We start from the raw sequence: 24,059 nt of genomic DNA on the forward strand, positions 1-24,059 counted from the left end.
TTCAACTAAAAGCAATTTTATCTACTTAATTGTTATGTCAGAATTAGTTAAATATTTCTGGAATATTACATAAAACACATATTTTCATGCTTCAACGAAAAAAATTATTTCACCATGTTTGCTTTGTCACATGTAACAAACATTCATAGTTTGAACTGACCTAAGTTTTTGAGTTTTCAAAAATGAATTACCTCCCCTGCTAATATGCATACTCTTCAGTTATGTAAGCTAAAATTGCTAATTTCTTTGAAAACTAAATTTTCTATCTTATTGTTTTTTATAATTTTTGGACATGTTCATTACTGCAACATGACAATTCAGTAAATACTACTGGGTTCACTTTAAATTTAATATTCCAATTTTCGAATTTTGCTACAAAAAGAAGAACCAAATTTTTATGGTCTACGAAGTCTATTTTGAACTCTATCAAAGCAAGACAAGTCCTTTCTAGCAGCTCCTGCCCAGATGTGGCAACAGTATTCCATCCTTGGACGTACCTGGCTCTTATATAGATAGAGAATTGCATCTATCATTGAACGAAATTGTCAAAAAAAAAAAAAAAAAAAAATTTTATGTACAGAAAATCATTTTTTTTTTACAATTTTTAGCAACTATTATAGTAAATTGTAGCCATTATAAAAGGCTGATTTTGATCTGGGTAGTTCAAATTAGGTTGTCTCCCTTTATTAAACCATGATGAATCAAATCATCTCACTTCCTCATAAAAAAAAAGAAAAAAAAAAGAAAAACTACTTAATCAATTTACATAATTTTTGGAATATGATATCTCCGTTCCATGATGGGAACATACGAGGTGCCTTCAATAAGTTTCCAGACTTTTTCCATGGACACTTTTATTGATAGTACACACATGAAACTTTAGTCCCCTTCAAAGTAATCTCCTTCGGCTGCAATGCACTTGTACCATTCCAACAACTTCTGGAAGGCTCCATGGAAGTTCCTTGTGTGAGCATGCCAATGACCCTCATCACAGCTATTTTCATCCCCTGAATTGTCTCATAACTAGCAAAAATACCTGCGCTTTGTGCAGGACATTGCTGTACGCTCAGGTACCCCGCATTGCGGGCACCCTTGCATTAAGTGGATGTCGTAAGAGCAACTATTGCTTAAGGTGTTTAAAAAAATTTTTTAACTACCTTCTAAAGTGATTGAAATCCAACTACGAACATTAAAGTAAATAGGTTATATCAAAGTTGGCATTTATATTGTTACACATAAAAATTGAAACAATTACAAAGAATCACAATGGTTAACATTTGTTTAGTATCACAAACATTTTTATCGAAGATATAGCAAAGATACCCACGCTTCACATGAAACTTTGATATGCACGAATACCCACTTTGTGGGCACCCTTGCAGTAAGTGGATGTTCTGAGAGCAACTATTGCTTAAGGTGTTTACCATTTTTAATTATCTCCTGCAGTGACTTAAATCCAACCACAAACGGATGGGATGGTGGTGAACACCAGCTTGGTGGGCACCATCCTTAGGTAGAGAAAATTATGAAGAACAACACCAAATATGGCCTTAATCTTTGACATTGACCATGAAAAAAGTAGGGGATTATCATCATGCCAGGTTTGTAGCAATTCAGTGGTGTGGGCTGTAGGAGAGTTGCACACACAAACGCTACTACTTATATATATATATATGGGATAGGTGTTAGTCTAGCGGCACTGATGAGTTGTGAAACAACAAACAGGACTGTATGTCGATGACTAAAATATATTTTATATATATATATATATATATATATATATATATATAAGTAAGATAATTGATAATTTATAATTAAAATTAAAAATCGGTTTCAAAGGAAAAACAAACAAAATCAATGATTGATTTTGTTTGTTCTTTCTTAGAATGATCTAATTATATTTAGCATTAGGAGGCAACCTTTCTAGGACAATTGCTCTTAACATATCTAAGGCCTTTGATAGGGTATAGCATAAAGGTTTATTTCACAAGATCTCCAGCTATGGTATAGCTGGAAATGTCTTCTCAATTATTAAATCATTTCTTTCTGATAGGTTCATAAGAGTAGTAGTTGAGGGGCAAAAATCAGAAGCTTACAGTATTAATGCTGGTGTCCCTCAGGGGTCGATCCTGGGCCCAACTCTTTTCCTGATCTACATTAATGATCTTCCAAATCACATCCTTACATCATTTGTAGACATTTATGCTGATGACACTACCATTTATGGTAGCACATCTCAGACAGTAAACGACCAAGTTCTCCCCGATTCTCTCTCCTCTGATCTTGAGCACATAGTACAATGAGGAAAGGAGTGGCTGGTTGCTTTTAATGCATCTAAAACCAAGCTTCTCTCTTTACATCATCAACATTCTGATCCACATCTGGCATCAGTTGAAACGAATGGCTCTCATCTTCAGGAGGCCTCAAGTTTTGACAAGCTTCTAGGCTTGACCATTACTCCTGATCTTAAATGGAACACATGCATCAAATCTGTTGCCAAGGCTGCTGGAAAAATGGTGGGATCTTTCTATCGATCCCGTAGATATCCCACTGCTGATGCAATTCTCTATCTATATAAGAGCCAGGTACGTCCAAGGATGGAATACTGTTGCCACATCTGGACAGGAGCTGCTAGAAAGGACTTGTCCTGCCTTGATAGAGTTCAAAATAGACTTCGTAGCCTCATAGGAGATGTCCTTTTCTCTTCCCTGCAACCTCTATCTCACAGAAGAGATGTTGCGAGTTTGTCTCTGATGTATCGTTATTTTCATGGAAAGTGTTCGACTGAGCTTCAATCTATGGTCCCCCTCTCACCAAACTTTCACAAGAAACACTCGTCTAGCAGAAAACACTATCAATAATTCCCCCCCCACTCTTTATCTGTGCCTAAACCTAAACGTAGATTCCATGAACAAAGCTTCTTTCTTAGAACTGCACGCCTGTGGAATTGTCTTCCGTTTTCCTGCTTTCCGGCTGACTACAATATGGTTGTCTTCAAGTCTAACGTAAATAAGTTCTTGATGAGCCGTTCCATATAAGTTAACAAATTTACCGAATTTTCATTACTAATGATTATTATATTGTCCAATTTCTACTGTACACTCTTTAACCCTTATCCTTGAGTGGCCTCTTGGCCTTGATAATGTGGTGATGCCTGTGTGTAAAAAAAAAAAAAAAAAAAAAAAAAAGCATTCGTCCAGTTATACTGTATGATTAAATTTTTATTAGCAGCTTTTTTTTGTGCCAAATTTTGTCAAAGGCTTTGGATATATCAAGGGCTACAGCCCTGGCTTCACCCACCTTATCCAGTGCATTGTTAAAATATCTGCAGTAGAACAGCATTACCTAAATTTATACTGTTTGTCAGAAATAAAATTAGCTTTTGCAAGGTGGTGGACAAGTGCTTGATTGATTAGTGTCTAAGATTTTAAAGAGGAGGAGGAGGAAATTGATAGCGCGATAATTAAGAGGGTCAGTCCTTTCACCAGAATTCTTGTACACTGGTACCATGGAGGCCATCTTCCAGCTATTAGGGAAGCAAGATTCAGCAAGGCATTTGTTGCAGAGTTTGGAAAGTTTGAGGGCTAGCTCAGCTGAGCATTTTTTAATTAGTATAGCAAGAATGAGATCAGGTCCACAGTAAAATGAAACAAAAAAAGAGACAACCGTCTTTTATATTATAGATTTTTTTTTGTCGGCTACGGTTAAAATTATACAAATTTTTTTTTAAGTGTTTCTCACTCATGTGTACATTTCTTTTTACAACATTGTTTTATTCCCATTGTGTTTTATGAGATTAAAAAAAAAACTTTCTGTCTGTCAAGTACTTAATGTTTTAATAAGATTTACTTCAATAATAGGTGCATAGAGAAATTAATTAAATTAATCCTATATTTAGTGAAGAAAAAAAAACAAAAAAAAAAAAAACACTGACAATTATTATTTAAGTTGATAATACGATAGCGTGTGTTATTTTGTGTGTCACGCTTACTCTTTCTTTTATTCCGAGTGAATGTTGTTTGTTATGGACTTCCATTTCTTGTAATAACTAATTTTACCAAGAATTCTTCATAAGTTTTGGTTTTGATTCAAGCTGATGCACCCAAGTCATATGGATATATTTTAGAAATCACAACTTTATAATACGTAAGAATCGATAGAAATTTGACTTTAATAATTTATGCAGATTTCATAGATATTAAAATATCATATTTAAGCATATTTTATGACCGGGCTATCTCAGGCATCCCTGCTAGCTTAGATAAATACTTTCGCAGTTTTAACAAAAGAGTTACAATAGGCCTTTATTCAGATGCGGCACTTCCATTTCCCATTCTCTTTCAGTGGAGGAGAAATCCTTCACGACTGAGACAATTTTTATTTTTGTACCTTTTCTCCACGTTAAAAAACAACCCTGGTGTCTAACTGTCCCGTGGGGAGGCATTGTAAATAGGTACAATAATATCAGGACGTCTCTATTTACGCTGAACGTCAACAGAATGCCAACATCAATATATTATGTATGAAAGAGTGGAGTTTTTACAGATCCTGCTAGTTTAAATTGATTCATCAAAAAATTTTAAAAAATGCAATTTTACCTTATTTTTAGCTATTGTCATTGTATTCGATTTAATGATTTTACATAATGGCATGTGTTGGACAGCTTTAAAATTCTTCCAAACTAACTTTAGTTTAGTTGTTTTGTTTTATAGCATACCAATCGTTTTGGGGTTATTTAATGTTGAGAATCCTGACTACTGATTTGCGCAAGTTTAAATGTAATGTGAACAAACATCTCATTACTCAACTCCCCACAATTGCCTGTTAGACATGATCCCAAATAGTAGCTCCTTACATCTAAGTGGTAATACGCCTTGTATGGAGTATACACAAAAAAGAATCATTGTCTTTGATTTAACAATCATTTTAGATGCTGGCAGGTGTTTGACAGCTTTAAAAAATAAAAAATAAAAAAAGCTTCCAAACTTATTTCTTATTTAGTTGTTCTCTTTTACAGCATATCAATCTTCTTGGGTTATTTAATGTCAATTTGGAAAAGTTTTTATGCATCAAGTTCTTTTTATTCATGAGTTTGGTTTAGTTGTTTTGTAGAGAAAAATTGTTTTTGACTTTGCATAACATGATTGAGTTTTACAAAAAAAAAAAATTCAATGTTTGATGCATTTTAGGTGAGAAAGCCAGTATCTTCAGGCAGCAGCTTGATCATCTCTGGCCAGGTCTTTACTTATCCCTCTTTCAAGTTCATCCTTATAGCTTCCTTCCATGTTAAAACTCCTCTACTGTTCAACATCTGCTAATCCAAGAAATCTCATCCATTCTTTCAATGTGACCATACCATCAAAGTCTCCAGTTTTGTACACATTAATGACCATAAGAAAGGAAGAACCATCAATAGCAATCATTATACAGTAGTATTGGAACAATTAATTGGAACTTGGGGGATGTCCTTTTCTCTTCCCTGCAACCTCTCTCCCACAGAAGAGACGTTGCGAGCCTGTCTTTGTTTTACCGTTATTTCCATGGGAAGTGCTCGTCTGAGCTCCAATCTCTGGTCCCCCCTCGCCAATCCTTTATGAAAAACACCCGTCTAGCTGTTAATGTGAGCGAAAATCCAGCTCCCAAAAAAAGGGTCATTCTGCAACAAAAATTAAAAGTTGCTTCTTAATGAACCGAGTACAAAGACCAGTTGGTTTTTTACCAACATATCAGTCTTGTTAGTTCATTTAACAGTTATTGTGGATTTTTATGTTTTCTTTGCAGTCGTATTTCATCGTTTTTGCCATATCATGGCAGAAATATTCAGAAGGTGGATGCAAAAAAAACGCGTTTTTCAAAATTTTCTTGTAAAGTTTTGCAACTCACAGAAAATGTTATTTAGCTTTTGTTTTATGGCATATCAATTAGTGATGCAATGATTCGAATATTTTTTCTAGTTCCGATTCTTTATAAATCTCTAAATATTTAACTATAAAATTATTTTTTCCCAGATTACCATAAAAACACGTTAAGTATGCATGTATTTTCTCAAACGCAAAAACACACTTGTGCAGAGGAGGTTATATATTGCTTTTTTTTTTTTTTTACACAGTGATCACCACTTATCAAGGCCCGGAAGCCACTCAGGGATAAGGGTTATTGCAAGTATATTACGTTAGTGTGGAGATTTGATGAAGTGTTTAATTAAGGGGGCGGTTCATTAGGAATTTGTTAACATTGGACTTGAAGACATCCAAGTTGTAGTCCGGAGGGAAGCATGCAGATGGAACAGAGTTCCACAGGCGTGCAGTTCTAAGAAAGAAGCTCTGTTCATGGAATCCGCGTTTTGATTTAGGCACAGATATAGAGTGGGGGAAATTTTTCACAGTGGATTCAGCTAGACGGGTGTTTTTCGTGAAAGATTGGCGAAGGGGAACCAGAGATTGGAGTTCAGACGAGCACCTGCCATGAAAATAACGATAAAACAAGGATAGGCTCGCAACGTCTCTTCTGTGGGAGAGAGGTTGCAGGGTAGAGAAAAGGACATCCGCCACAAAGTCTATTTTGTACTTTGTCAAGGCAGGATAGGCTGTTTTTGGCTGCTCCTGCCCAGATATGGCAACAGTATTCCAACCTTGCTTTTAGTTTTATTAGTTTAAAATGAACATTATTTTATTGTTACTACTTTTTTGTTTTATTTTACTTCAGTTGAAGTTCTCAGAAATCAAAGGGCCCACAACCTGGGGCTAACACTTGAAGTCTATATGAGATACATAAATATTCGAATGTTCCATTAAAGTTCTTTATCTCTCAAACACTGAGTTAGTAAAGAAGTTGTGAACATAATTTCCCTCTCCCCAATTAACCATTTTCTTTTGTAGTATATCTTTTGTTTTTGTCTCTTAGTCTTACTGGATTCCAGGACAAGAATTTATCTAGTCTGGTGGAGTATCCAGCTTTGTGCTATTACTTGAGGTAACATCATTTGGAGAAGGTGCACAATCCCTCGTAAAAGCTAATGTGAGTTAGCCATAGTGAGGAGATCTTATTTGGGTTTCAAATACGAAATGTGATTTTGAATATTTGGTCAGGGTTTACTTCTAGGAAAAAGTAACCTCATGTCAGGTTGTTCTGACAAAAAAAAAAAAAAAAAAAAAAAAAAGCAATTAAAGGAATCGTTTTAGGCATTAGAAAATATGCAAAAAATTTTTCTGATTCCGATTAATCACCGCAACACTAATATCAACAGTTTTCGGGTTTTATATTCCAAATTGTTTATATCTTCCGATATTTGTGGTGTTTAGTTTGGTTGTGTTTTGTAGAGAAAAATTGCTGTTTGTTTTTGCCTTTACAAAATATTATTGCGTTTTGTAAACGAAAAGGAACAGAAACAATTACATCAGTGTCTTTGGTGCATTTTGGGTCAGCAAGCCGATATCTTCAGACAGCCTGATCAAATTGCACCAGGTTGAATATGTTATCTACATTTTGTTAAACAGATCCCTTCGTATTGTCTTTCAAGTAGTATGACTAAGGTGGCAGTGTAGCAATCATTAATGGTGAATATTGGGTAGAATTTGATTATTTATGGGGACGGCTCAAAAAATTGTTTACATTGGATTTGAACATTATGTTGTATTCAACCAGGAAGCAGGACAATGGAACAGTGTTTCACAGGTAGGCAGTCTTGGAAAAGAAACTTTGTTCATGGAATCTACGTTTAGATTTTGGCACAGATAGAGTGTGGGGGAAATCATATATAGTGGTTGTAGATAGTTGAGTGTTTTTTTTTTGTGAAAGTTTGGCAAGGTGGGAATCATATTGTTCAGTCAAGCACTTGACATGAAAATAACGATTGAGCAGAGACAGGCTCAGAACGTCTCTTCTGTGGGAAAGAGGTTGCAGGGAAAAGGGTATCACCTGTTTGTATTATTTGTTATACAATTTAACACACTAGCCACAAAATTATTGTAAAATTATTCATCTAAGTAATCAGGTTAATGTAGTGTCAGAATATATCTGGTTTTTATGGTTTATCTCCAATATCCTTGCAGGAATCTGTGACATATTTCCATTGTATGGATGCCCAGTGCGAATGGAAACCTCACGATATTATTATACTATCTTTAGATGGAACAGATACTACCATTGGATCCTAGCCAGAAGACCAAGAAGTTATATTTTAGTTTCATGTACGGCCCAAAAACGACTTTTTTTTTCTTTTTTTTTTTACACATTACAGCTTGGTAATCGGGAGATCCTATTTATTAAAAAGGAGGATAGAAGGTGCTAACATAGTATGAACATTAAATTAACGCATCTATATACGAATTTAATGTTCGTAGTATGTTGTCTTCTTTCTTTTTTAATAAATAGGATCTCCCGATCGAATAATTTATAATCTGAAAACCATGACACACATACACGGTATTAATATATAGATTAGTGACTTTAATTATTTTAAAGGCAAAATAGTTTGGAAATTAGTCAAAAATAATTTGTTTTTTACTTACAGAAATTTGTTAAAAAAAAAAAAAAAAAAAAAAAAAAATCATAATTCGGAAGAACAAACAAAAATGGCCGCGATGTCTTTGAAGTCTCAACAAAGACTACAAAATAAGTAATAAAGCAAAAAAAAAAAAAAACACGGTATGTAAACTGCACAAGTGTTATATGTTTATTGAATATTTTTTTTAAACACAAATGAATAAATTAATCAAAAATTGTTTTGAGCTGTTTTTTTTTATTTATTTATTTTTTTTTATTCAATTTTCACCCCAAACAAGACACAGTGCCATTATGATATAGGGGGCTATTATCGGGGACATAAGTTGCAGAGATACTATGTAGAGAGTTGAGCAGCAAGATGTCTGTTCACATTACACTTGAACTTCTGCATGTCAGTACAGTTGAGAAAGCAGGAACCTGGAAGGAAGTTTCAAAGTCTAGCAGTTCTGGGGAAGAAAATATTAGAGTAGAAGGCTTTTTTAAATCTAGGGATCTCTATTGTGAAGGGGTGGGATTTTGCTGCTTGTTGGGTTTGTCGAGGGCATTCACGTAGAGGGGGTACAAGTGCTTGTAGTTCGTCGGAGCATTTACCATTAAAATACTTGTAGAACAGGCAGAGGCATGCAACATTTCGTCGATGGGACAGAGGTTGAAGCTTAGATGACAGTTCGGGACCTATCAGCTTGGCGACTCTTTTGAACTACTCCATACATGGGCAAATGGTGGCCTTGTAGAGATACAGGATATTTTCAGGCGTAAGTAGCTTTCTAGCATGGTAGAGAGAGCCCAATTTCTTTGCAGCAGCCTTGGCAATGCTCTCAATGTACCTGTTTCAGGTCATGTTTCCTGTGAACGTTAAGCCGAGAAGTTTGAAAGAAGTATTTTCAAGTAATGTATCTTTAGTCACAGCTATTGGTAGTTGAGAAGGTTTCTTGTAATTATTGAAGGAAACAAGCTTAGTCTTGGCAGCATTGAATATGACCCTCCATTCCTGTCCCCATTTTACTACATTGGAAGTCTTCCTCTAGTGTTTCTGCCATTTCCTTAGATATGTGTTCATTTGTTTTCCTCTCGTGCCTGTTATAGAGAGTGGTGTCATCAGCAAATATATTTTTTTTCTTAACTTTATTTCATTTAAAATAATCTATCAGGAATAGTAATGTGGCTCTCGTTAAGAGTTGCCCTTTCTTTACAAAGTCATTTGCCGGAAGTGACGTCAGACAAATTTTAAGGTACGGATGACTAACACTGTATATTATGTAATTTTTTTATTCTTTTTTTTTTTTGAAAGCAAATAAAAATAGAAGTTTTATGCAAACAGTCGTTATTAATAAAATTATGATTTTTATAATAAAATTATGATTTTTATAATAAAATTATGATTTTTATAATAAAAATATGATTTTTATAATAAAATTATGATTTTTATAATAAAATTATGATTTTTATAATAAAAATGTGTTCATGAACTGTTTTTTTTTTAATCAAACATCAAAATAGAACAGTTATAAAAAATATTTAGGAACTTTTTTTATTTTGATTAAAAACAGTTTGTAAATATTTTTTTATGTAATGGTTATATTTTTATGATGTAAAAGAAAAAAAAAGAAAAGGTGCTTATGCACTTTTTTTTAATACTGTAGAAGGTTGCCCAACCTGCAAACAGTGTTTATTCTTATCTAGAAGTGTAAGCCATGCTTAGTTTTAGAACAGCTTCAGATGGTTCGTTGTTCTAAACAAGTCTTGAGAGGTGACTGGTTTGCAGTAGACAGAACAGTTTCTGATGGTTCGTTGTTACACACAAGTCCTGAGAAGTGACTTGTTTGCAGTAGACAGTTCCACAGAGCAAAATATTCTTACCGTGTCGAGACGGAAAAAACATGTGAAATTGCTACAGAAAAGGTTTAATATTTATGGAGCAATTCTGGTTTCTGATTGGTTGGTAGCAGAACGTGAATTAATTCGATTCGTCAGTTCCTAGCAGCATCATTTATAAATAGAATCGTCCGACTGTGTTGGATCATACCCCATTATACGTCCAAAATATTGCAACATCCTCCCTATTTTTTATAATGGAGAAGTCCCTTGTGTTCGTTCTGCTCAAAAATAAATATATATTTTATATACAATTATACATAAAAATTAGAAATCATTTGGATCTTAGAATTTTAGCATGTAAAAAGACGCCATTTTTAATTGTGTTCAAATGTCAAAACAGATATATGTGTACAGAGAAGAGAAATAAAAGAAATGGAAGGTATTTTAACCTTAAAAAGGGGTGGGTATGTGAAAAAGAAGCCATTTCTTAAATTTCATTATGCAGTTTTGTAAAAAAAAGAAAAGAAAAACGCATACATATAAATAAATATACATAAAAATAAACATACATGCAATATGTAGCTGTTTATAGAGTTTGTTTTGTTTTTTTGTTTTTTTTGTTAATTAAAACAATGCAAAAAAAAAGATAGGACATTTTTGAAAAATAAGAAAGAAAACTAATGTGCACAAAAAAAATAAAAGTCAATTGTAATTTCTGCGCGCCTTAAAATAAGCATGCAAAAAGTATTTTGTCGAAAAGGAAAATTACAAAAAGTATTTTGTCGAGACGGAAAAAACATGTGAAATTGCTACAGAAAAGGTTTAATATTTATGGAGCAATTCTGGTTTCTGATTGGTTGGTAGCAGAACGTGAATTAATTCAATTTGTCAGTTCCTAGCAGCATCGTTTATAAATAGAATCGTCCGACTGTGTGGGATCATACCCCATTATATGTCCAAAATATTGCAACAATAGGGAGGTTGAAAAATAAGAAAATGCCTTTCAGAGTAAACACTCCCAACCTCCTCATGTTAAGAACGGCTTTCAGAATAAACGCCCTTGCAGGTTGGACAACCAGTGCACATTAATCAAATACTATTTTCAAGTTACATTAAATTTCATATCTTTTTCTTGTACTAGCGCACTTTTTGATCCGTGCTGAAATAATAACATTATTAAGAAAGTCATTCTTAACATGGGAGGAAGGGTGATTTGTACCTATTTTGTACTTTAACTTTACAATTTAATAAAAACATATCAAAAAACTTTAAACTTGAAAATACTATTTTAAAAATAACGTGGTGTTGTATTGTGTTTCGTATGGATACGAAACTTCCCAATAGCACTCTCCCTGATGAAGCGCTAGCTCTGTATACTACTCCAGTAGCGTCCACCATGTTACTTTATAGTGTTGACGTTGGATCCGACGTATCGTTCTTTTGTGCTAATAAAAACCTTATTTAAACGGTATACAGTATTTGTTTTACTTACAACAATTTTATTAGCACAAAAGGATAAAAAAAAAAGTAAAAGATTTTAAAAATGGATCGTGCCCTGAGGCCTTCTCGATTGGACGTAAACCCTAATTCATCTAATACCGAGCGAGAGTTTAAGCACTGGCTTGCTACGTTCAAATATTTTTTAGCGGCACTACTCCAGGAAAATCTCAACAAGTTGTGGGTCCTGATAAATTTTATTTCACCGGATATTTTCGAATATGTCAGCGATTGCGAAAATTATGAAGAAGCCTGTCTCAAACTGGAGGAACTCTTTATCAAACCAAAAAACAAGATATACACACAGCATCTACTCGCCACGAGGCGTCAGCAACCAGGAGAAAGTCTGGACGAGTATCTTCGGGCATTACAAGTCCTTAACAAGGACTGCAATTTTAGGGACGTCAGCGCAGCGATATACGCTAATGAATCAATTCGGGATGCCTTTATTGCCAGAATTCAGTCCCATACCATTTACCAGTGTTTGTTGGAAAATAAAACGCTCGACCTGGACACTATGTTTGACCAGGCCCAAGCGCTGGACAATGCAATGAGGAATATAGAATCGTATTCAGCAGCAAGATACCGGGAACCAACCGCTGCAGCCCTCGAGAAAGAGACATCGGACTTGGATTTTAATCAAATAAACCTAAATGCTGCTAAATCAGAAATTAAATGTTGGAACTGGAAATTATAAACACCCAAAATCACGATGTCCAGCAAAATCAAGTGTTTGTCATCGATGTAAACGGATCGGGCATTTTGCAAAATGCTGCAAATCAAATAATACTACTCAATCAACTTCTGCCTCTGTCCATAATCCAAACTTAGCCTCTATAAGTTCGAGTTCGGCAGTTCCATCGTCCCTAAAGAGATCCACCGTAGAAATCCACATTTCGGGTCGGCCATTAAGAGCACAAATGGACAGTGGTAACTCTTGACAGCTTTATTCATACTAAAGTAGCTTAGGATCTGGATTTAAAAATAACAGATTCAGACTTGAGAGTTTCGATGGCATCATCTGACCTCTCATCCAAAGTGTTAGGTGCTTGTTTTCCTAACTTACTTTTTAACAAACGTATGTATCCCAACCAGAAACTGTCAGTTTTAAATAACCTTTGTTGTGATGTGATTCTAGGACTGGATATTCAAAGTAAACATGAAAGCGTTACCTTCAAGTACGGTGGCAGTTCAACTCCTATTGAGATTTGTGGACTCGCTGTGGCTTCGGTGGAACCGTCTGAACTTTTTGCTAATATAAATAAGAACTGCAAACCGGTTACCACCAAGTCTAGACGTTATAGCTCAAGTGATAGCAAGTTCATTGATTCAGAAGTTAAGCGCATTTTAAAGGAGGGGATCATCGAAACCTCAAACTCCCCCTGGAGGGCACAAATGGTCGTGGTTAAATCCGATAATCAGAAAAAGAGAATGGTCATTGATTAATCTGAGACTGTGAATAAGTACACAAGCCTTGATGCCTACCTCCTGCCCTGGCTGGATGACGTAGTGAATAAGGTTGCTCAGTATAATGTATTCAGCACAATCGACCTGGAAAATGTGTATCATCAGATCCCCATCAATGAGAATGACAAACCCTTCACTGCTTTTGAAGCTAACTCTGGTTTGTATCAGTTCACCCGAATACCCTTTGGGGTTACAAACGGAGTTGCTTGTTTTCAGCGAATTGTCGATGAAATTATTAGTTCTGAGGACTTACACAACACCTTTGGATACCGGGACAATATTTTCATCTGTGGAAAGGATCAGGAGCAACACGATGAGAATCTGGCGAAACTTATCAAAGTAAGAGAAAAACGGAAAATTACGTACAATAAAGAAAAGTGTGTGTTTTCTGTGAATAAACTGAGCTCCATGGGTTATATCATTGGATCCAACGGTTAAATTAAACCCGACCCCGAGAGGTTGAAGCCTTTAAAAGAACTCCCTTATCCAACTGACAGCAAATCACTCAAGCGAGCCCTGGATTTTTCTCTCGTATTATTCAAAGTGGATCCATAGATATTCTGATAAGATTCAGCCTCTTATTAAGATCGATTTATTTCCCCTTAATCAGGAAGCTCAAAATGCATTTGACAGTCTAAAGCTAGATATTGAATCAGCTGTAATAAAAACTATCGACGAGAATGCTCCCCTTGAGTTGGAGACTGATGCCTCTGATTGTGCTCTTTCTGGAGTCCTCAACCAAAATGGTAGACCAGTTGGTTTTTTCCACAAACTCTACACGGCTCCGAACTAAATCATCCAGCTGTTGAAAAGGAAGCGGCTGCCATTATAGAAGACGTTAGATATTGGCGCCATTACTTCTTGGGGAAGTACTTCAAACTTATTACTGATCAGAAATCATTAAAATTTGTTTACGACCAAAATCACCACAGTTGAAAAAAAAACGATAAATTGCTCCGTTGGAGATTGGAGCTTTCATGCTTCAATTTCAACATTATCTATCGCCCTGATGAGAATAATCTTGTAGCTACTGTGAATAGTAGCAACAACCTCCTCAATTTGCATCGATCCTTGTGCCATCCTGGGATTACAAGGATGATGGTCTTCATAAGGAGTAGAAACCTCCCTTACTCTCTTGAGGATATTCGGCAGATGACAAAGGACTGTATTGTTTGCAACAAGTGCAAACCAAGATTTTTCCGCCCTGTTGATGGGCATTTAATCAAATCAACCTTTCGAGAGGTTGAACCTCGATTTTAAAGGACCCCTACCTTCATCTACCCCAAATAAGTATATGTTGGTATTAGTTGATGAATACAGCCGCTTCCCATTTGTATACCCTTGTAAAGACACAAGTACCCAGAGTGTACTACAATCTTGCTCCCACCTGTTTTCTATATTTGGCATGCCCAGCCAAGTTTATTCAGATAATGGGAGTTGTTTCAAGAGTGCTGAATACAAGAATTATATGCACGGCAAAGGGATCTCCACCAGCTACAGCACTCCATATCACCCACAGGGGAATGGTCAAGTGGAGCGAATGAATGAAACAGTATGGAAAACTATTTCATTAGCATTGGAAGACAAAGGTTTGCCGACTGAACACTGGGAAGAGGTTTTAGCAGACTCCCTCCATTCCATTCGGTCTTCAATATCCACAGCCACAAATGAGACACCTCATGGTGGCCTGTTTAAACACCCAAGAAGATCAATGTCCGGGACAGCGGTACAGTCTTGGATGACCGAATCTGGTTTTGTTTTAATGCGGAGACACAACCGGTTAACTAAATATGAATCTCTAGCTGATAAGGTTGAACTTCTAGATGCTAACCCCCATTATGCCTTTGTTCGATCTAATGAGGGTAGGCAGATGACTGTATCTACACGTGACTTGGCCCCGTTGAAAGACTTCCAATTCACCGATCACCCACATGACTCGGAAAACTGGAATGATACACCAGCAGATCAGCAAGAGGAAAATTCACCCCCACCAGTAGAACCACCTGTTTTGCGATGGTCAGAACGTAGTAGAAGACGACCAGATAAGTTGAATTTGTGATTCTAGAGTTTAGTGAATCTTGATTAAATTTATTTTGTGCATCAGAACTATTAAATTTCACTCCTTGTGTTGAATTAGTGAGTTTTAACATTGCGAACCTGAACTATTAAACTACATTCCTTGCATTGGTTGTGATCAATCCACCTTCATACACCAATACTTGAATGAACTTTCCACCCACAGTAGGAACTTTCTAATTTAATGGCGGGGAGAATGTTGTATTGTGTTTTGTATGGATACGAAACTTCCCAACAGCACTCTCCCTGACGAAGCGCTAGCTCTGTATACTACTCCAGTAGTGTCCACCATGTTACTTTATAGTGTTGACGTCGGACTTGACGTATCGTTCTTTTGTGCTAATAAAAACCTTATTTAAACGGGATACAGTATTTGTTTTACTTACAACACGCGGATCAATAAGTGCACTAGCACCTGTTTTTCTTATTAAATTGTTAGGTGAAAGTACAGAATAATTACAAAACACACTCCTTTCCCCATCTTAAGAATAACTTTCAAAATAATAACGTTATTATTTCAGCACGGTAACTATTGTAAAAGTAACAAAAAAAAAAAAAAAGGGAAAATTTTTACGATGTGCCTCACCCCAGCGTATTATAAACACCACCCCATCCTGCCCATGTTAATAACCCCCCCTCACTTTGAAAGCCGTTCTTAACATGGGGAGCAGCTTGTGGGAGGGGTATTCCGAATCCCTGTTCTTAACATGGGGTGGTTGGGCGGGAGGGGGTTATACTATGCTGTGGCAGGTCGAAAAAAAAAAAAAAAAATTACCAACACCTGATGATTGATTACAAAGAACAATTCATAAATATTTGGGCGGACCTGAACGAGCCTCCCCCCCCCCACTCCATAATATAACCGGTATTTTCGATTTTTTTTTTTATGACGTCCCGGAAGAGGCTCATATAGCGGAAAAAGGTGAATAAAGCAAACAGAGTGGGAGGAATTATAAGAATGCTAGTGGCTCTTGATGCCGACATGTTCAAACAACTGCATATGGCCCTGGTTCGCCCTCACTTAGAATATGCTAATCAAGTATTTTTTTACGACCTACCCCAGAGTAGTATAAACACCCCCAACCTACCCATGTTAAGAACGGCGTTCGGAATAAACACTCCCATCCTAAGAACGGTTTTCGGAATAAACACCCCCATCCTCCCCATGCTAAGAACGAACGGCTGTCAGACCCCCCCCCCTCTGTTAAGAACGGCTTTCAAAATAAACATCCCTAACCTCGAAAACTGGGAGGGGGAGGGAGGATTCTCGTTCAAGTCCGCTAATATTTTTTTTATTATAAAAAATTTTAATTTTGTTATGAAAGTTCAAAAGAAGACTGTTTGAATAAAACTTGTTTTTATATTTGCTTTTAAGAAGTTAAATTAGTGTTGGTGCTGTTGGTCATTGGTAGAGATTTACATGCTGCCGGCTCGGCTGCCCATCAGCACGATGTGACACAAGGTCGGGAAAACGATGTCAAGCAAGCTCCGCTAAAGGAGGGGCAAATGCCTGGGCATCCCCGTAGAAATTCCTCGGTCGAGACGCCTTAAGCAGAAAGTAATAAACTTGTCCCACCTGAAAGCCGGGTGGCAAGGCCTGGGAGGGTGGACCTTCTGGGAGATACCCAGGCGGGGTACCTCAGTTTTTGGCCCCCACAGCTATCGGACTGATTGTCAAGTCTCCAAGGAACCGCAGCAGCAGTGCAGCTGCAGCAGTCAGCACTCAGCAAACAGACTTATCCTCTAACATTAAAATAATGGGGAGTGTTGGACTGTTGGTGTTGGTCATCCGTACCTTAAAATTAGTTTGACGTCACTTCCACCAAATGGCTTTGTAAACAAAGAAATGCGATTCTTAACGAAAGCTCCAAAATTAAATATAAAATAAAAGTTGTTTTTTTTAATTAGACTTGTTACAAGGATCGAAAAAGAAACACTTTTTTTTTTTTTTTTTTCAAAATTTATATACACCATATTTCAACAATGCTGACGTTGCATGCTCGCACAAGACATGTGCCAAGAATTTCTTTCCGTTTGTTTCCGGATCCGACAAGAAGGTTCCTTAACTCAAAACGGAAAAGAAAACAAAAACTATTTTTCTTCTATTTAATTTAATTTTTTTCTTCTTAAAAAATAAAAAAAATGATGACAAAAAAAAAAAAACAAGTGGACTATGTCGTGACAGATGTTTTGTGTCGGCATCCGTCGGACAGCATCAATACTGCTCACCTTTCGTGTGATGTTTGGGCATGCGATCTATGAGGTTCTTCTTGTTGTTGTTCCCCTTCTGTGAGGAACTCTCATTTTTGGTCTTCTTCGGTTTGCTACTTCGGACAACTTCCCAATCACCGTCAGCTGCCATCGTTCGTGTCGCCATTTTGAAAAAAAGATTGCGAGCGACGTGTTCACCTTTCTTTCTTCTTTCCTTCCCTCCCCTTTCTCTTTCACACCTACCTCTCTCTTACTCATTCAACCCTCTCTCTCTCTCCTCCACCTTTTACCAACTCTGTCTTCTCTCCCTCTATCTACCTCCTCCGTCTCTTGCACATCTCCCACTCCGCTCGCTATGTCTTACCTCTCCCTGATCCTTCTGCAACTCTGTCTCATCTCTCTCTAGTCTTTCTTTCCACATCCTTTCTTTCTGCAACTCTCTCTCCTCTATTTTATCTCCCACCTCTTCCTTCCTCCCTAGCATTCTCTCCCCCTTCGTCTAACTATTTTCTATCCACTTCCTCCAACTCTCTATCTCTTTATTACCTCTTCCCTCCTCTCAGCACTCTCAGCAACTCTTTTAATGGCGTTACTGCATAAACCGGACGATTTTCTTCCTGACGAGAACAGATTCAACCGGGCAACATACTTTTTGCATAACCTGAGGCTAAAATCATATGGGTTTATCCGGTATGTGGAGGCTAACCTTCCCGGTATTACCGCCACCTCCTTTGGGGAGAGCGAGATTGGTTTATTGTTGGTCGCCTGAGGTGCGCTCATCGAGAATTGCCAAAGCATTCGATCACGACGAATTTTGCATCCATCCAGTCCCCTTTGTACGCCCTAACAACGTGAAATTAAATATAATGGGAGATAAATATGCTTGACCCTGAAGCCATTACTCCCCTTCCGCACGTCACGTCACTATCCTTTATTTATTTTTAGGTTAAAATCAAGTTCCAGTCTTTGTTTACATTCTTCGTCTGCTGACCGTTGTGATTCACGATGAATACTCTGGAAAAGTCACTTCTGATTAATACTTACCAGTTTTAAAATATGCAAGTCAACTTGGCTGTTTTTCAGAATATCAGAATATTTGCAAACTAAACTGGTAAACATTATTTGGAAGGGACTTTTCCAGGGCATTCATGGTGAAGAAGCACAGACAGCGATCAGCTGACGAAGAATGTAAACAAAGACGGACGGAACTTGATTTTAACCTATTTTTTTTTGGGGGGGGGGGGAAGACTAGACCCCCCCCCCCCCCACGAGCAACTAATCTTGCAAATATACTTCTACTTCACTCCAGTGAGGGCGCCTCCGCCTCAGGCGATCGACGATAACACAATCCCTGGTTTTACCGCATATGAACTTCAACTTCACCGGGCCATTTCAGGTTTTGAAATTCATTAAAAGTTAATTTCGCAACCCCGCCCAATTACGTTTTTTTTTTTTTTTTTTAACATAGGCATCACTTATCAAGGCCTAGAGACCACTCGGGTATAAGGGTTAGGAGTGTACAGTAGTGAATTGCCAATTGAAATCTTGGTCCTTGCTCCTTTAATTGAAAAAAAAAATTAGGGCTGGAATTGCATTTTTCGAGGAGGCTTGGAAAGATGGGGTGGAATTATTCGCTATTTTCACAAAATTTCTGATACTGCTAGTGAATTGGACAATATAGTAATCGTTAGTAATGGAAATTCAGTAAATTTGTTTACTTAGGACTTAAAGACAATCAGATTGTAGTCCGCTGGAAAGCAGGCAAACGGAAGCAGGCAGGCGTGCGTGCACGTGCACGCGTGCAGTTAGTTCTAAGAAAGAAACTTTGTTCATGGAATCTACGTTTAGGTTTATGCTTTCTTGTTTGTTTAATTTCATTTCGCACAATATTTGGATAAAAAAAATATTTTTTTTTTGTTGTTTTTATTTATTTATTTTTTTTTTGTGCTTAAGCTTTCTTAGTTGGCAGAAAGATTTTTAAAAATATGTTGTCTTAAGCAAAAACAGTACTTACTTGTCACGTCGAAAATAGTGATATATCCAAAACTAATGAAAATTCATCGAGTAGAAAATTATTTGTAGTAGAACAACTGCTATTGTGTTTTTAAAACACAATAGCAGTTGTTCTCGATGAATTTTTGTAATTTTTGGATATATTACTATTTTCGACATGACAATTAAGTATTGTTGTTTTTGCTTAAAACGACATTAAAAAATCAATCTGTCGGTTCTTTTTTAACAAGCAACAAAAAAACTCAAATTTATAAGTATATAGAAGATTACACTTATTTTTTAAAAAATACAAATATTTATGAAGAAACACGCCAACTAACGTGGCAGTGGCACTCGTCCGAATACTGCAGAAGTTCCGTTTTTTAACTAAGAAAATAAAAATTTACGATTTGTGAAGATTTAAATAATTTTAATTTTTATCATTTTCATTACTAACAAAATCTCGCCCTTGAATTGCAAAACAAAATGGCGGCTTCTTCATAAAATTTGATTTTTTTAAATAAATAAACAACTGCTGATCGATTTACGTGATTTTAGGAATATGACATCTTCGTTTTATATCCACATCACAAAGATTTGTTTTTTTGTTTTTTTTCATTAAGTGTAATTCTAAATAAGCATATCACTTTTTATGGCAGTTGACCAAATTTACTAACCCTAACCCTACTCCAAGTGGAAAAAACAACATAGATCTAATTTTAAAAAGATACGCTACCTCCACAATTTTCTTTAAAATGACTACTTTTCGAAGGTTTTCGACTATGCTGTATAAGAATATCTGATTTAAATTTTGCAGAGACAAGTAGTTTTCGAGATATAAAGACCTGTATTATGCACTAATTCATTGGTGGCCATGTTTGTGCGTGCGCGCGTGCACTGGTGAGAAACAGTCCATCGATGTCTAACAAACAAATTAGGAATAGAGGCGTCAACAACTGTCGGGGAATTTTGAGTGAAAAGGTTAGAGTCTGGGTGTTAAGTGATGAGAGGGAGGGGGGGCGATGTGGGTCACAGAAGGTCTTTATATCTCAAACTACTTGTCTCTGCAAAATTTAAATGAGATTTTCTTATTCAACATAGTCGAAAACCTTCAAATGTCGTCATTTTAAAGAAAATTTCAGAGGTGGAGCTAAGAGTAGAGATAAGCACTTGTGCCCCCACAACATAAATACCCCCAACAAACGTGACAAGCAACTAAATCCCACCCCTACACAGTAGAGATCCCTAGATATAAGAGAGCTTTTTACTCCAGTAGTTTCTTCCCCAGAACAGCTACACTTTGGAATTCCCTTCCGGGTCCCTGCTTCCCCAACTGTACTCACACGCAAAAGTTCAAGTGTAACATAAACCGATATCTTGCTGCCCAACTCCCTACATAGTACCCCAGTAGCTTATGTCCCTGATAGTAGCCTCCTACACCAAAGTGACAATGTGCCTTGCTTGAGGTGAAAATGTAATGCAAAAAAAAAAAAAAATTTTTCTCTCTTAAAAGTAAAAAAGGGACGCCAATGCCTGGAAGAATAACCTGTTTAAGCCTGAACTGAATCACCCGAAAGACTTCACCAGTATATAGGAAGACAAGAAATTAATCTGATAATGTTGTATAAAGTCAAAGAACGAAATATGCTAATTTCTTTTTTCAACTATTTTTATCAAATAATTTTTAATCGCTGAAGAAAAATAAAAAAATGAAAATAAGGCTAACACAAAAGGTTGGATTTATTAATTTTAATTTTTTTTTTTTTATCTGTTACGCCTCAATGTATCCTTTCACACTTTTTTTTTTAGATACGCTTGTTTTTTTTTGTTGTTGTTTTTTTTGTTTTCTTTGTTTGTTTTCTTTGTTAATTTTCGGATTATTACAATCTACCTGAACTATCTTAACTTCTCTTGAATTAGTAAAACCGCATTTTGGTGGCCTGAATATAAATGTGATGAAAATTTTAGAACTTGTTTACGGGGGACTTAAAGTCAGCTGGAAAGCAACGAAACGCAAAAGAGTTCCAGAGGCATGCGGTTCTAAGAAAGAAACTTTGTTCATGGAATCTACGTTTAGGTTTAGGCACAGATAAAGAGTAGGAGAAATTATTGATAGTGGTTTCAGCTAGATGAGTGTTTTTCATGAAAGTCAGGCCAGGGGGGACCATAGATTGGAGCTCAGACGAGCACTTACCATGAAAATAATGATAAAGCAGATACAGGCTTGCAACGTCTCTTCTGTGGGAAAGAAGTTGCGGGGAAGAGAAAAGGGCATCCCCCACTAGGCTACAAAGTTTATTTTGAACTCTGTCAAGTCAGGATAAGGTCTTTCTAGCAGCTCCTGCTCAGATGTGGCAACAGTACTCCATCCTTGGATGTACATGACTCTTATACAGGTAGAGAATCGCATCAGAAATAAGATATCTACTGGAGCAGTAGAACGATTCTACCATTTCTCCAGCAGCATTGGCAACAGATTTGATGTACATGTTTCATTTCAGATCAGAAGTAAAAGTAAACCCAGAAGCTTGTCAAAACATGAAGCCTCCCCAAGATGAGGGCCATTCATTTCGATTGATGCCAGATGGGGATCAGAACGTCGACGATGTAAAGAAAGAAACTTGGTTTTAGATGCATTAAAATTAACCAGCCATCTCTCCCCCCCCCCATTGTACCATGTGCACAAGATCAGACTAGAAAGAATCAGAGAGAACTTGGTCATTTACAGCCTTTAAAGCATTGCCATAGATGGTAGTGTTGTCAGCATAGGAGGTTATTTTTGCTGAGGTGGTTGACTACTTCTCTATTTAACGCAGATTCTAGCAACTTACTCATGACGCACAGGAGACTTATTGGTCTGTACTGAGATGAAGATGACCGATCACGTTAATTCTTAAATATGGCGCATTTTTCAAGGGTGTTGGGAAGCATTTCCCCTTCGGACAACGCTTAAATAGCTTTGTAAGTATGAGGCTAGTTCTGGTTGAAGCTTTTTCTGCACTATGATTGGAATGCCGTCAGGGCCAGTTGGTTTACTGGAATCAAGGTTTTCATATTTGTATATCACATAGCGTGTTTTCAGATACTGGAGGAAATGGGAGGGGGCGATCTTGATCACATAGGGTAAAATTGGCTGCAAAGTTCTTGGTAAGGAGCTTGGCTTTGTCCGATGTTGACGAGATTACCTCAGGTCCATTGATGATGGTTGGGATAAAGCACACACTTCTCTTCAGAACCTTGTTTACTATTTGCCAAAATTGGTTGAAACCAAACTGCTGCTCAGCTACTTTGAACAATGAACTGGGCATACAACTCTTGTGTTCTTCTTATTACTCTTTTACAGTGGTTGCTGGTAGTCCTGAAAGCGGCTTTAATCTCAATACATCTATTACATGGGAAGCAATGACAGCAGCACATTCTGGAGAGAACCACGGCTGTCTGTTAGATTTTTGCTGGAATTTTTTGAAGAGTATAAAGCAGTCTATTCCTACAAATAACTATTCCGTCACATCTGATACAATAGAAGATACATTCTTTTTAAACATGAAGCACGGAGGTAAATATATAAATGTACGGAAGCTATCCCAATCAGCCATAGAGTATTGATATACTGTACGATGGAGAAGTACGCCTTATTACATTAGGTTCATATATATATATATATATATATATATATATATATATTCTTCAGAATAGTTTTTATTTAAAAATCAGTTGTTATAGAAACGTGAGATTGTAAGGTTTACAAAATATTACTGGCAGTAATATTCTATAAGTTATCCCATCTAAACAAGAATTGCTCGATATGCAAGATAGAGCAAATAAATTAAATTGTGATTCAATGAATTTCAAAAAACTCTTATTGAAATGAAATGAAGTAGTTGAGTTTCATATCAAAGAATTTTTATTATTCTAAGCAAGACAAAGAATACTTTAGAAAATTAATCTCCTTAACCTATAGGGTTTCGATGTCTACCATCTCATCAGAGGAGAGAAAATATTAGCAACTACTTATAAAGGTATGCACCCTATTTGCTAAAGTCAGTGAGACATGGAAAGTCAAAGTCAAAATAATAAATTTATCAGAAGTCCTGTAGCAGGAGTATTTGCAGAAAAAGGATATGATCCATGTTATGCGTTCTTTACATCCGTTTGGTAATAAGGTCCAAGTTATATATTGGGTAATCCACATAGATGTGTAGATATCCGAATTGGGCAAGTGCTTGTATAAATTTGTTTGTGGGTCCAGCGATAATAATTCAAAGTCTATGCGGATTACCCAATATATTACCAAACGGATGTAAAGAACGCATAACATGGATTTTACCAAGCAAGCTGGATCTAAAAAAACTTTCATATCCTTTTTCTGCAAATCCTCCTACTACAGGACTTCTGATAAATTTATCATTTTGACTTTGACTTTCCATGTCTCACTGACTTTAGCAAATGAACATACATACAGACAAGATCACTTTCATATATATACTAGTTGC

The 24,059-nt window shown here is 36.5% G+C and overlaps 1 protein-coding gene across 1 annotated transcript in view; it reads right to left on the minus strand.

Moving 5' to 3' along the window:
- The window catches only part of LOC145287734 (transmembrane protein 214-A-like), a 119,836-nt gene extending 101,891 nt beyond the window's left edge, over positions 1 to 17,945 (minus strand). Inside the window, exon 1 of the mRNA XM_080135497.1 lies at positions 17,593 to 17,945. Coding sequence (XP_079991623.1) covers positions 17,593 to 17,740 — 148 coding nt within the window. The 5' untranslated portion in view covers positions 17,741 to 17,945. The remainder of the gene's footprint in view (positions 1 to 17,592) is intronic.
- Positions 17,946 to 24,059: the final 6,114 nt, after the last annotated feature.

Source organism: Euprymna scolopes, chromosome 11 (assembly GCF_053919585.1).
Source record: "Euprymna scolopes isolate OS-2025 chromosome 11, ASM5391958v1, whole genome shotgun sequence".
In the NCBI taxonomy this organism is placed as follows: Eukaryota; Metazoa; Mollusca; class Cephalopoda; order Sepiida; family Sepiolidae; genus Euprymna; species Euprymna scolopes.